Here is a 13,415-nt window from a genome sequence, read left to right on the forward strand (position 1 = left end):
GGGTCGCGACCCACAGGTTGAGAACCGCTGTATTAATAAAAAGCAAGGATTCCAGAGAGACAGGAGGACTTGGTTTCTTTTTTTTTTTTTTTTTTTTTTTTTTTTTTTTTTTTTTTTTTTTGCATTGAGACTTTTTATTAAAGAATGTTGCTAGGGTTATGGAAGGACCTACAGCCAAGGACTTGGTTTCTTTAGCTAAGTCTCCTCTGGCTCCCCAAAATGCCTTCCAAAATTATGTTTCTTCTCTAGACTCTTTAATAATTTACCGCAGCCCCTTCTCCAGATACCTGAACCCTTCTAGCTGGGATGCTGGACAAGACTCCCAGCATTATTCAATCTTTTTTATATGCCAGTCACAGCAGATCTTTCATTTTCAATATAATGTTATTTCTATTAAGTCCTAATGCAAAATCTTATCATTGAACATATGTGGTGTGGATGGGTGTGTTGCAAATGCAATCAGTTAATTGGCATAGTACAGCTGAAATGGCTCTGCTTGCTCCATCGCCAATTTTCCCGCAGAATTGCTCTTGTCAAATATCTTTATGCTGGAGATTTACAAGGTAAAGGTACTATTTTTTAGGTCAGACTTGGCAACTTATGGCCTCTACATGAGGCCTAGATCCCTGTACCTGGACTTGGCTTTTTCAGTGAAGAACACACCTCATTTCTGAAAGGATAAGGCCCTCCAGTTTCGCTTGCTCAGTGTTCATGCAGTCATGGTTTTTTCTCTGCTGATGGTGCCTCTGGTTGTGCAGACTACAGGTCCCCCTTCCCCTGTGGAGTGCCTCATAACTGAGGCTCTGATGTTAAGTCTGAGGTGAGGCAGTCACCTCCTTTCCTTTACCTGCCAAAATGCATGGCCCTCAGACTGAGGTTACCATCACCACGAGGGAGTAACAGTCCAAACACTTACTCATTCAAGTAATCTTAGAGATGTTAGCTTTAGCTGTGGTTGTTATTCGGAGGTCATGGGTGGAGAGTTGCATTCCAGGCACCAGATTAGGAAGCAGAGGACCCCACACAGCTGCTTCTTCCTCAGTGAAGCAGTACCTCCCTTTGTCCTTTTATGTTAATGGGCGTTCTCAAATGATCTTGGATGGTCTTTATTCCTGCTGATCTTTTAGGAGACACTGGAGTGGGAGGCACTCCTTTCAAGTCACCTTTCTGCAGGCAGGTTTCCGATATGATTCAAGGCCACTTCCTGGGCAGGGCATCTGGTTTCTACAGCTCAGAGAATGACTGCCCCTGATAAATTGCTCTGAGTACCAAGGCTGTTGCTGTCTTATTGCATTCTCTATTTTCTAATTACCCCCTCCCCCCACATACACACACATACTCTTCAACCCATTAGACTCCATTCCCATGTTGCATCCAAATCAGTTTTCTGACAAAACACATTGGAGAAAACTAAGCCAGCACAGCACCTGATGCACTAGATGCTCAAAAAATGTCTGTGAATGAAAAGCTTGGGAGCTCTGGAATGAGGGATGGAGGTGGGGATTACACCTCCAAACCTCTGCAGGTTCTCACAGGGCACATGCCAGTGACAGAGTCAGGCTTAGGGGTTACTTGAGGGAGAGACACACGTTACACTCCTCAGCAATTGGTTCCTTGAAGGGAGGGCATGAATGGTGAGCTCCCAACTCTGTGAGTACAACTGCCTAATGGGGATAATGTAGAAAAAGAATGAACCCCAAGTGGGTAAATAGATTAGCAAGTCTTCAGGGTCCCTTTCTGTTACAGAATTTACCAGATGACTGGAAAATACACACACAGGAGTACTTGGAGATACGGGAAAAAAACATTTATTTCCAGATGTACTAGTACCATGACTCAGGGAAGCCTGTTTTCCAATCCTGAGCAAACCAATATGGAGGAAGCTTTCTCTTTATACTCGTTGGCCTCTTTGTTCCCCAAATAAGGATCAGACTTCCGGATCTTTCGAGGACTTTGCAAAAAGCCCCGTGTGTTGGGATGGGGGACATGAGACCACACCTAAAGGCCTGGCCTGGCACCAGCGCTGATAACCCCCTCTGGGGGTTGTGTATGGTTCATGGTTTATTGCCTCTGTAAAATGTGAGTATTTAGGTAAATAGTTCTTGCAAGACCAGACAATTAAGGAAAGGGGCAGCGACTCAACTATAGGCTAACAGGAATGTGCACTGGGGACACTGAATAACTAGGTACAGAGTCAGGCTGCTAGCCCACCCCCTCCCCATGTCTTATTTTCCTCATCATTTCAACCCTTGGATTTTATGAAATTCTTGAGGGAGGAAAAAAAGGAGAGGCAGAAAGAAAAAGAGACCAAAGAGGAGAGAGAGGAAGGAAATGAAAGAATACAATTTAAAAGGAGACAAGAAGGAAGGCCAGAGGCTGGGGACCATTTTGTGCCAAACGTTCAGACAGAAATGGGAGAGTTCTGAGAGGACTGGTATCTCAATGGGCAGTCAGTGGAGTGTCATGGCACGCTGGTCTTTTACCTCCAGCACCCACCCATTCCTGTCTTATGGGCAAAGCCTTTGGGCCTGACCTTTCTCAGGGAGCATGAGGCCTAGATGAGCAGTGTGTGTTCATCCTTAGGAAGCTTGGCCCAAAACAAAGAAGTGACAGACCCCTCAGGATCTCTGCACATTTCCCTGGGGGGGGGGCGGGGGGTACTCAGAATCCTAGGGGGGACAGGAAGGATCCCTTCTTCCCTTCCCCCCATTCCCTTGGACAGACAATTGGGTGGGACCAAAATAATAAGCACCTGGGGCTTGTGCCCAAATAAAATTGTGTGGGTGGATTCCTAAACCAATCATATGAACTGGGCAAGTCCCTGCCCCAGCTCAAAGGCAGCATTTTCAGATGGAATAAATCAGTCCTTTCCTAAAAGATTATATTCCTGAGCTGTGTCCCTGACAGGGGGGTAGGCTCCAGAGGCAAGGCTTGGGTTGTGGCTCTCAGAAGGGAATTTTCCCCTAGGAAAGTTTTGCCAGTCTGCGCAGGGAACCTGGGCCCAGTCCTGGGGAGTGTCAGTCACCACCTCTGCCAGGACACAGGCTTGGATAGCTGCTGGGTGTCTGGACCTGGGCCTGGTCCCCAGCCTGGACTGGTCCCATTAGGAAGACCTAGCACCCATAGAGGGAGTAGGATGGATTCTTCATTTGCTCCCCTCATTTCTATTCTTTTCCTCTTCCATCACCGTTCCTGGCCACTCCCTGTCCTACAGGGAGATTCAGCTGAAACACACAGCCAGTCAAACCACAGCACTTTAGGCTGAACCAGAGCACAGCACACACTGTGGACCCCTCTGTCTCTCCTGTTCCCCACCCAAGAAGCCCCGTTTCTGAGTCTATTAAATCAGTGTGCTTTCAACCTGATTCCACCTTAGCCTACCTGGCAGCCTCACTCACCCTTACATTTGTCCATGAACCATTCACTAAGCAATCCCCTCCACTACTCCCCCGCCCCCCCCCAACACTCCTGCACAGGCACTAGGCTCCTGGGCTAAAGGTACCAACTTGTTCTGTGGAATCAACTTGCCAGGTTGCCCCTTCTCTGCTCTCTATCATTTGCCTGCTCTGTAGCTAGTTATTTGTGACTTCTTTTGTGCAAGCCACAGAAGTCTTTCCTGTGAATCTCTCCACTGGCTTTTCTGAGACTTTAAGAGGCTAGTGTTGAGACAGAAACTAGGCAGTCCTCTCTCTCTCTCTCTCTCTCTCTCTCTCTCTCTCTCTCTCATACACACACACACAGCCACACCCCATGACAGTGACAGGGTCAACCCAAGGAGAATTGTGCAGACACACATCTAAGCACACACCCCAGGCAGTGGTTCTCAACCTTCTGGCCCTTTAAATACAGTTCCTCATATTGTGGCCCAACCATAAAATTATTTTCGTTGCTACTTCATAACTGTAATGTTGCTACTGTTATGAATCATAATGTAAATATCTGATATGCAGGATGGTCTTAGGCGACCCCTGTGAAAGAGTCGTTCAACCGCCAAAGGGGTCGCGACCCACAGGTTGAGAACCGTTGCCCCAGAGTTTCTTATGTTCAATCTGCAGAGACACCACCCCCCCACCCCCGTCCTTGCGAGCCCATCTCACTCACTCCGCTTTCCCCCAGCTCCCCCGTCCCCCCCTACACTGGAGGCACAGGGAGCAGGCGCCGGCTGTAAACACTGACAAAATCCCGGGACAGTCAAACAAACACGCGATTTCACAAAGGATCCCAACGGGAGGGGCCTCCGGGCGCCTTCCTTCTGCGGTTTCTTCGGGCACCCTCCCCCAGGCTTCTTCCCTCAGTCCGCTGACAAAGACTCACCGAGCCCGGTTCAAATCGATTGTTTTATTGACTGTGTACACACAGACACGCCTCTAGAAAAGGGCGCGCCCCGGGGGTACTCCGCCCTGGGCCGCACTTGTGCTACATTTCGCGGACCCGGCTGGTCCGGACGCCCGAAACCCCCACCCCTACCCCGACTCTTTCCTTCAAGAACTAAAAAAGGAGCCCAGCCAGAGTCGCCGCAACGCTTCTGCCCTCTCCTCTCCTTCCCTCCCTCCCTCCCTGCCCACCTGCCTGCCCGCCCGCCCCCTACACTGCACGGTCACACTTCACAGGACACAGACTTCTACGGAGCGCGCTCTTCTAGGACTACGCGCCAGCAAATACTATAGTCGTGGAGGGAGGGGCGGGGCGGGGAGGACGAGGGTCCCGCCGCCGGTCACCCCAGGCTATGTGGGAACCGGGGCGGACGCCCTCACGGGGGACCAGGCCCGGGAGGCCAGTTACTTCCTATGGGCCCGGCGCTTCTTGAGCTGAGTCTGGGCCCCGAGCAGCAGCGGAAGCGAAGCTGTCCAGTGCACTGATCTCTGGAAAACCTAACTCATCCACAACGAAATTGGCTCGGGACCAAGCCCGTACCCTCGGTGGAAAAAAGGCTCGCGGTTCCGAGGCGCTTTAAGTTAGGTGAGAGGGCGCGGGGGTGGGGAGAAACGGTCCCTCGCCCCACAACACACACACACACACACACACACACAAACAATTTCCTAGAGGCTGGGAAAAGTGTTAGCACCGGACCGGAGTGTCGCTGTCTTTGAAAACAACGACAATATGAAAATCCGAACGCGAAGCCGAAAGGCGCCCCAGGCACCAGGCTCGGCTCCAGCTGGTCAGAAGCAGAGGGGGGCGGGTGAGCAGAAGGGTTTGGTTCCCAGTCGCAAGGGGGCTTTGAAACTAAAAATTAGGGAGTTGTCACCGAACCCTGGCTTCTAGGATATGCACCCCGGAAAGGGCAGGGTAGGGTTGAGGTGGAACCTCACGGCGCTCCACACTAGGGACATCCGTTGGGAGCACCGGGCCAAACCCGGCGCCATAGTGTTAACTTTCAGTTGTTTCCAGCGCCTTCTCCCATTTACTCTGGCTGCACGGCTCACAGTGGGCGGGCTGCGGGCCAGATTTCCGAGATAGTTGCGTAGGAGTGGAGAGGCCTGGATTTCGCCTCACGGTCAGCGATGGTGTCTTATACGAGGAGAGAGGAGCAGAAAACTGTGCTTGCCAGAGGGAATTCAGCCCGCAAGGTCAATGACGATCGTGAGTGGGTGGGGACTGGTGAAATGGTTCCACTCCCCACTAGAAGTCGCCAAGAGTAAGATTGGGGTGGTGGTGGTGGTGAAAGGGCAGAGGAAGTGTGTGTATGTGGGGGGGGGGGGGGGGGGAGGGAAATAAATCCTGCCAGCCCTAGGCTTCCGCTCCCAGGCACCCAAGGTGGAGGTGAGACTGGGAGGGCAGGGCAGAGCGGGCAGGAGTTCAGCCCGCCGTCTGCCTGTAGTTGCCGTTAATCTCCTGGGCAATGTTGACCGCCTCGGCACCCAGGGGCAGCCGGTCACTGTACTCGGAGCCCACCTCGAACTCCTCTTGGTTGGCCTTGGACTGGGACTCCACCAGCGAGCAGGCGGCCAGGCTCTCCTCCCTCTGCAAGTCCCCACCCGAGTCCCCCTCCTCCGCCTCTTCGTCAAGGCTCTCCCCGGGAGCCTCCTCTGGCTCCTCACAGCCTGCTTCGCCGCCTGGTGGGTAGCTTTTCTCGGACTCAAGGTAGGAGACACGCGGGTCAAAGTCGGCGGCGATGCGCTTCTCCATGGGGTCGGGAACCTGCGGCCGCAGGATCAGACGATAGGGCTTCCCCGGGTGTTTGGCCAGCAGATGGCAGCAGGCGGCGCCCAGCAAGGGCACCGTGGCCAGCACCAGAAGGAACACGCTTACCACCACGATAACCAGCAGGGAGGGCAACTCCTTCTTGGTAGCGAACACCACTTGCACGTGGCAGGCCTCGCCTGCCTGCGCCAGGCACACGGAGTAGTTGGTGCCAGGCCGCAGGCCGCGGAACCAGTAGGCGTTGACGCCCTCCTCCACCTGAGACCACTGAACTGCTGCACCGCCCCCCGCCGGGCACAGATAGAGCCGGCGCAGGGGTCGATGCCCAAGCCGCCCAACTCCCGCAGCCCCACCAGGCCTAGGGCCCCAGCGCGCCGCCAGCGGCGTCAGCTGCACCCGAGCCTCGCGCTCCGCCACGTCCAGCGCGATGACACCCAGCTCAAAGACGTGCGGCTTAAGGTCGGCGCTCTGGTTGAACGCGTGATTGGACACGTACCGTGAGGGGTCCCCGTGGCCACAGCGCTGCTCCACCACCGGGTCCGCAGAGACCTGGTCTTCCACCTCCTCTCCCTCCCTTGCCTCCTCCTCCGGCCCCGCCTCAGTCTCCCCAAGGATGCTACCGCGGGCTGGGCCTTGGCCTTTGATTTTGCCCTCGGGCTTGGAGGGTAGGACGCTGTTGCCCCGGCCTTTAGCTGTGGACTTGCGCTCAGAGGTTGGGGCCTGCACATCCGGGTCCCCACCGGCGCTAGGGGCGTGCTTTGGGGGCCCAGCTGCCGACACCACCACGCGTACCGACGTGGAGTTGGCGCCCAGCTCGTTGTGGGCACGGCATGTGTAGATGCCTGCCTCCTTGGCACTCAGGAGGGGCACCAACAGGGAGCCGTTTGTGAGTGCCAGGAAGCGTGGGGTTGCAGGAGGCGCGGGCCAAGCTGGTGCCGGAGACGGAGTTGGAGCCTCCGTCTGCGTTGGCCCCTCCCCATCTCCTCCCTCCTCCCGGTCTTCTACCCCGTCTCCGACCCCGTAGTCCTCCCAGCTCGAGACCGGCGGCTCTAAGACTACGGTGCCACCCGGGATCTGAAGTTGCCATTGCAGGCGGGGCGTGGGGTGTCCTTCGGCGACGCAGTGTAGCATGAGCGCCGTGCCAGCACGCAAGGGGCTGCCGGACGCCTCGATAGGCTGGTCCGCACTCAGACGCACGCTGGGTGGTGCACAGGACAGGACGGGCAATCGGTGCACAGGAACGCCCTGCAGCGCGGTTGGCGTGGCGCACGCAATGGAATCAATCTCGGGTAGCGAGACTCGAGTGCTCTCGGCCCAGGCCTGCAGCCACACAAGGCTGCAACCGCAATGGAAAGGGTTGTGATAGAGCTGCAGATGTGACAGTGCGCTTAACGCATCGAAAGTGCCGGGAGCCAGCGTACGCAGCCGGTTGTTGTTGATGCGCAGGGAGCGCAAGTCGGGCAGGGCACCGAGTGCGTCCCGAGGAAGCGAGCCCAAGCGGTTATGGTTCATTTTGAGCAGCTGTAGCGCGCTCAGGTTACGCAGGTCGCTCCAGGGGAAGCTGGATATAAGGTTGTGGCTCAGGTCGAGGTTCTTGAGCTGGCTCAGCACGGCCAGCGCGCCCGGCTCCACAGTGCGCACCTCATTGTGCGCCAGCCACAGCGACGTGACCTGTGTGACGTTGGCAAAGGCACCGCGCCGAAGCACGGTGATCTTGTTGGCCGACAGACTAAGCGTGGTCACGTTGGCCGGCAATCCTTCAGGCACCTCGTGAAGCTCCTTGTAGGCGCAGTCAGCGAACTGGTGCGAGTATTTGTCCACGCAAGCGCACGGCTCCGGGCACGCTCCCGCCACTCCTAGCAGCGCCCACACTAGCCATACTGCTCCAAAGGGCACCACTGCGGATTCTGCAGGTGGAAGCGGGGGAAGAGGGGAGAAGGTGACTCACTGAGCCCCAGCTCCCTTCTCCTATCAAGCTCTGCCTCCCAGAAGCAGCCTAGAGTAGGCCCCACCCCTACCTCCTTTATGCCCAGGGGCGTTTCTTGGGCATGGGTGGAGCTCAATAAAAGTCTCAGGATTCAATGCTTGCTCCCTCTCGGAGCCCCGACTTCCTTTTCCAGCGGCCTTCTACCTTGCTCTGTTTTCTCTATCTACCCCTAACCCTAGTCCCTCTGCACAGGCTCGGCTGATCGCCTTGGGCTCTGCACTGAATTTCGAAGCTTTTGTTTAATCCCCTGAAAGGGATACACAAAAAGGGTATTTTTGTCCGTGACCGGTGTCCTCCCTCGTGCTCTTTGTCCCATGTACAGCACTTGCACACACGCCCATACAGGCGAACCACAATACAAACACGCTGGGGCACTACCATCAAACCACCAACTTCTGCAGGGATTTAGAGGTACACAACACATTTTGTAGACACACAAACAGAGGCACCCAGACATTAACACAATATACACTGGAGACCTCATTGTTCTCTCAGCCCAACCTAGCATTTGTATAGCGTTCTCCACAACGGTGCAAAATGCTTTCCTATTCATTGTAGGAATTAAATAGGACACACGGACACAAGCCCTCATGCAAACCTAGCCCCACACAGGGACACAAGGGTGCACTGGCGCTTGCATACAGCCCTCCACTGAGACCGAAATCCCAGCGGATCAGCAATGTGGAGAACTTGTAAGGAAGCCTGCTGGCAGGCCCCTCAGCTGCTGCGACCTAAGCTGCCTGCTCTGGGTTGCAGCTCCTGTCAGGGGAGAACTAGGGGTGCTCAGACAGCCTTCCATCTGAGGAAGGAGGTCCTCCTGTATGCATGGATCAGGAGCATTGTAGGAACATTACTAACTCTCCCATGACCCTACAGCAGAGCCCAGGCAGCTCCAAGGGAGCAGAGGGGTCCCTAGCCCATGGGTCCTGGGGTCTGTCACACACATTTTTGGACACACACATTTTCAAAGGCACACACCTTCACCCAGGACACTAGCTAAGTAGGAGAAGGTTCAAGATTCTGCTCCTTTTCTGCAGCTCTAGAATGCCCCAGAACCGCCTCTCCAATAAAACCTTCTTATCCTCAGCCACACACATGCGCTTACACACAGACCGCCATTCCCGCCTAGGGCTCCAGGCAGGTTTGCAGAGACGCCCTATCTTTGGGAACCCTTGCCCCTCACTCCACCTTTGCTCCCAGGGGAAAGCTCCTCCCCCTCTCTCCCTTGTCTCACTGGGTACAGCCAGTTTGGCCGGGTCTACCCCCACCTGGATGGAGGTTGTGGGGCAGTCTGAGGCTTACCCGCCATTTGTTGTCTCCCCAAGCACTGCCTGGGGCTTCAACCCCTTCTCCAGACTTGACTTCTCAGAGAAGATGACAGCCCAAGGGCGCTTCCCACTTCTGTTGCTGCGTCTGTGGGGAAGACGGAAGAGGGACGGGTAAGTTTGGGGTCTCCCCTGGCCCTGCAGCCCCACTTCAGTTTTTCCTTTCGTGTCCGTTCCCTCCACCTCTCCCTGGCTGCAGATTGATGAGTCCTTCTGCGCGCTCCTGGCTTGGCGGGGACGCGCACAGCCTCTCCCACCTCCAGCATTCTCTGCGTTTGTTAACGCCACAGAGGCTCTACCCTGGCAGAGACACTTTTGGCCCCCACACACACCCACAGCCCTCGGCTGGGCCCTTTCCAGTCCACCGCACCCCATAATCCATGTCCCCCCACATTTACACATTTGCAGACATTACCGCTAGTCCTTATCACATCGCCCCCCCCCACACACACACACACATTAGCACAGACCCTCATTCCCTCGTGTTATAATTATCTATCATGTAGTAATCGCGTCAATGTGTTGAGCTCTCACTACGGTCACACACACTTCAAAGGCACACACCTTCACCCAGGACACTCACCATTTCCCCATCTCGCACACACACACATTCATGCGTACTCACCCGCACAGCGGGTCCGCCAGGGCCCGTGAGCTTCGCCGCTAATTGAATCCGAGCCGCTTACACACCCCGCAATACGTGAGACAAACCATCCTGGAGGAATTTGGGGGAAGGCAAGGAGCACAACGAAAGGGGGTCGTGTTTTGCATTTAAACTCTTTTTGCAAATGTAGGTAGGGAGGCAGACAGACCTCGAGTGGGATGGGCCGGGCTTGCGTGTACCCTTCCTTCCCATACCCCACCACCATCCCCACCCCCGCTAGCCGCCTCCTCCCTGAAGCCACATTCAACACGATGCATAATTGATAGTGTTAGCAGAGCGTCTCACCCTCCCTACCATTTTTGCCAGGATCTGGGCGATTCAAGCCTAGGTCTCTCTCCCCCGTCCCCAGCCCCGCCCCTCCCCGGCCCCGCCCGTCCAACCCGGCTACTCGAACGCCTAGCCCTGCAGTGCGTACAGGGGAAGCAAAGCCTCCTCCCCCCACTCCCCCGCCCGCCCCCGCAGTCCACCGCCTACCCTGCCCAGCCTTCTAAGCCGACCCCACGTTTGGTCTTTTGTGGCTACACTAGCGCTGAAACCCACTGCCCAGCTCTCAGGCTTGTGCGCGCCGCCAAGAGGGGCCAGACGGGGCGCGTGGGTGTCAGACTCCGCTCCCAGGAAGCTTGACTGAGCGCATCCAATGCCTCACCCTCAGGTCTTGACAGCTAGAGGCGAAGGGTGCGTGGGGCAGCAGGACCAAAAGGGATGGCTACAAAACGTCTGCTCTTCTTGAGCACAGTGGACTGGGAATACCGATATCTTGATATCTTCTTCACAGCCTCACAAGCAAACACACCGCCAACCCCACCCAGGGTTTCCACAGTCTGTACCGCTCTCCACCTTCCAGTGTCTCACACAACAGCCAGCCTCGACATACAATACTCGCTGTTTCCGACTCTCACTCGTTGTCTCTGGCTAAAGCCCGACATTTATTTTAGCGACCAGGAAGCAGAGGCGCGGAGGTAACAGGAATTTGGCTAAAAGTTGATTCTTGCCCCCCTGCACTGCCCACTACGACCCTGGAGACAGCGTTGCTGGCCCGAATTAGAAAATGGGTACAGGCTCCCGGACACACACAAAGCTCTCGAGCTCCCCAGTCCTTTCGTGGACACTGAGCTTTCGGGTCGTCCTAGGCCCCCAGTCCTCACCCCGGGCTGGGGGGCGGGTGGTCTCTGGCGGTGGGTTAGGGCCCTCTGAGAAGCTCAATTTTCAGATTTAAATGTGGGGCATTTTAATGAGCTAGGAGGTGGGGGGAAGAGCCGAGCGGTGAGTGCTGCATCTAAAGAGATCACAAGATCCGGGATCCGAGGATCCTTTGTAAATTAAATATGGACCGACTGGCGCACCCACACTCCGCGTTCCTCCCTTTCTCCACCTCCTACAGCCGCTACAGGAGGCCAAGCGGGCTGGGACCAGCGCATTCGCTCAGCCCAGACTCAGAGCCAGAACTTCGTTCCTCCTACTACTGTAGTCCCCACAGCCGACCCAGAGGGGGGTGTTGAAGGGGTGAGAGCCCCTCGAGCCAGTGGTGGGATGGGGGAAGGGTCCATAGTTCGGAAGTGCGTCCCTGCGGTTTGGGCCTGGCTGGGTTGGGGAGTGGCGCAGCCGGCGGACCTGGGCACAGTCTCTTTGTCTGCGGAGTAAGGGGGTCTTTCTAGGAGTGTTGTCTGCGTCTTGGGAGCCCTGAGGAGGCGATTCAAAAAGCCTTGGCCCGAGAAGAGGGGTCTGGGGGAGGCAGAGCCCAGCTTTGAAAATGGAGAGTCAGCTCGGGATGGCGAGTTCTGGAGCCTTTCCTGGGTGGGGGCGGGGCGCCTGGCGCGGAGGTAGGGATCCAGGCTCCCGCGTGTACACGCCTGGCTTGTGGACGCCCCCACCCAGTTTCCTCCTCTCTCCTGGTTCTTCTTGCGAGGAGGTGGACGCAGAGGCGGGAGAGCAGGGGACATCTTGGAAGGGTTGAGGGACTGTAAGACAGAGGCTGAGGAGTGGAAGTGAGAATGGTTTCGCTTACTCTCAGCAGAGTGTTTCCCTGGACCGCAGGGACTCGTCCCGCCAGCGACCCGGAACCTTCGGGACCCGCGGGCCAAGAAAAAACCTTTTCCCTTGCTTTCCTGCCGGGGCTGCAGAAGCCGGGCGAATTCAGCAGGAGGTAGGGCTCCAGGCGCCAGGACCGCGGCTAAGGGCGCAGTGGCCACCCAGAGAGGGCGCGGACTCCCACGGGCTCCTGTGGTTCCCGCCCACTCTCCAGCGAGCGCTTTTGTTCCCTGAGCTTGCCCTCGGGATAGACAACCCTTACCCCAGCCATCGACGACGGAGAGCCCAGTGCCTGACCCGGCAGCCTGAAGCCCGAGATGCTCCTGGCAAGGTCCGCCAATAACTGGGGTAGGAGCCACGACTCCGGGTTCAGCCTCCGAGCTCAGCTAAAAGATTGAGCGCTTGTCGTCTAGCGCCGCCAGGCGCGCAGTAGCAGTCTAATGACTATAATGTTAATGGTACAGTTACGGAGGGGCTGGAGAATCGGAACTAAGATACCACCCCCACCGCTGCCCACGTCTTTGATCGTTAAAGAAACAGGCCCCTAATCAGGTGGGTGGAAGTAGGTGTGAGGAGAAGAAAGAGATAAGGTTTCAAGGACGCAGCACGGGGTCCCCAAATGCAGAATCTGTAGAATCCGGGCTGAGGATTTTTGGTGAAGTTGGAGTATGGACCCTAGACAGACCCAGAGCCGACAGCTGGAGCTCCGGGCAGTTTTTGCAGATCTCTAACTTCGACGTTGCGGACCCTGACGGTCCCAAGGGTGGCGTGGGTCGAAATCCAGTAGATCCGGGCATTGGCTTCTCTGGCTCACTTCAATTAAGGTGTCTGGCCTAGGCCTGGTTCGCGCCCGCCCCCTGCTGGACACTGACTGCAGGGTGCTGAGGCCGGGGGTGGGGGTGGGGGGGTGGTGGGAGCCGGGCCAGAAGGGCTTCTGCTGAAATCCCCGCGCCAAGGCCTACGCGCCCCCCGCCCCCCGAGGGGCAATGCTCCGAAGTGGGGGACTCTTAACTAAGGCACCAAAGCTTTCTTTCTCATGTCCATCTAGCAAAAGTTCGTCCCAGGAATCTGCAGCCTCCTTACCTGACTAACAGTACAGCCTCCGCTGTGCACCCTACTGTTTCCAGGGTCCAGACACAATATAGGCACCTTCTGAATACTCCATGAACGCATAGTCGCTGGCACAAATCAATGAACTTAGTCCTCCTGGGACAGAACCTTCCTGTACCTTTCCCATCCTCCCCCTCGCGTGAGCTCTTTCTCTCTG

General features: G+C 56.2%; 1 protein-coding gene across 2 annotated transcripts; it reads right to left on the reverse strand.

Moving 5' to 3' along the window:
• Positions 1-4,590: 4,590 nt before the first annotated feature.
• Positions 4,591-12,643, reverse strand: ISLR2 (immunoglobulin superfamily containing leucine rich repeat 2). Of its 2 annotated transcripts, none has more exons than XM_070430579.1 (3): positions 12,411-12,643; positions 9,434-9,544; positions 4,591-8,051 (listed from the first exon to the last, which is right to left on the reverse strand). In XM_070430579.1, exons 2-3 carry the CDS (start codon positions 9,438-9,440, stop codon positions 5,800-5,802), a joined length of 2,259 nt encoding a protein of 752 aa, XP_070286680.1. In that variant the 5' UTR covers positions 9,441-9,544; positions 12,411-12,643; the 3' UTR covers positions 4,591-5,799. The 2 variants fall into 2 exon arrangements, with proteins under 2 accessions (XP_070286680.1, XP_070286671.1); XM_070430570.1 differs by lacking the exon at positions 12,411-12,643 and adding an exon at positions 10,082-10,266.
• Between the last annotated feature and the right edge of the window lie 772 nt (positions 12,644-13,415).

The sequence above is a fragment of the Myotis yumanensis genome, unplaced genomic scaffold (assembly GCF_028538775.1).
Source record: "Myotis yumanensis isolate MYYU_CA2020_CCGP unplaced genomic scaffold, mMyoYum1.0.hap1 SCAF_1, whole genome shotgun sequence".
In the NCBI taxonomy this organism is placed as follows: domain Eukaryota; kingdom Metazoa; phylum Chordata; class Mammalia; order Chiroptera; family Vespertilionidae; genus Myotis; species Myotis yumanensis.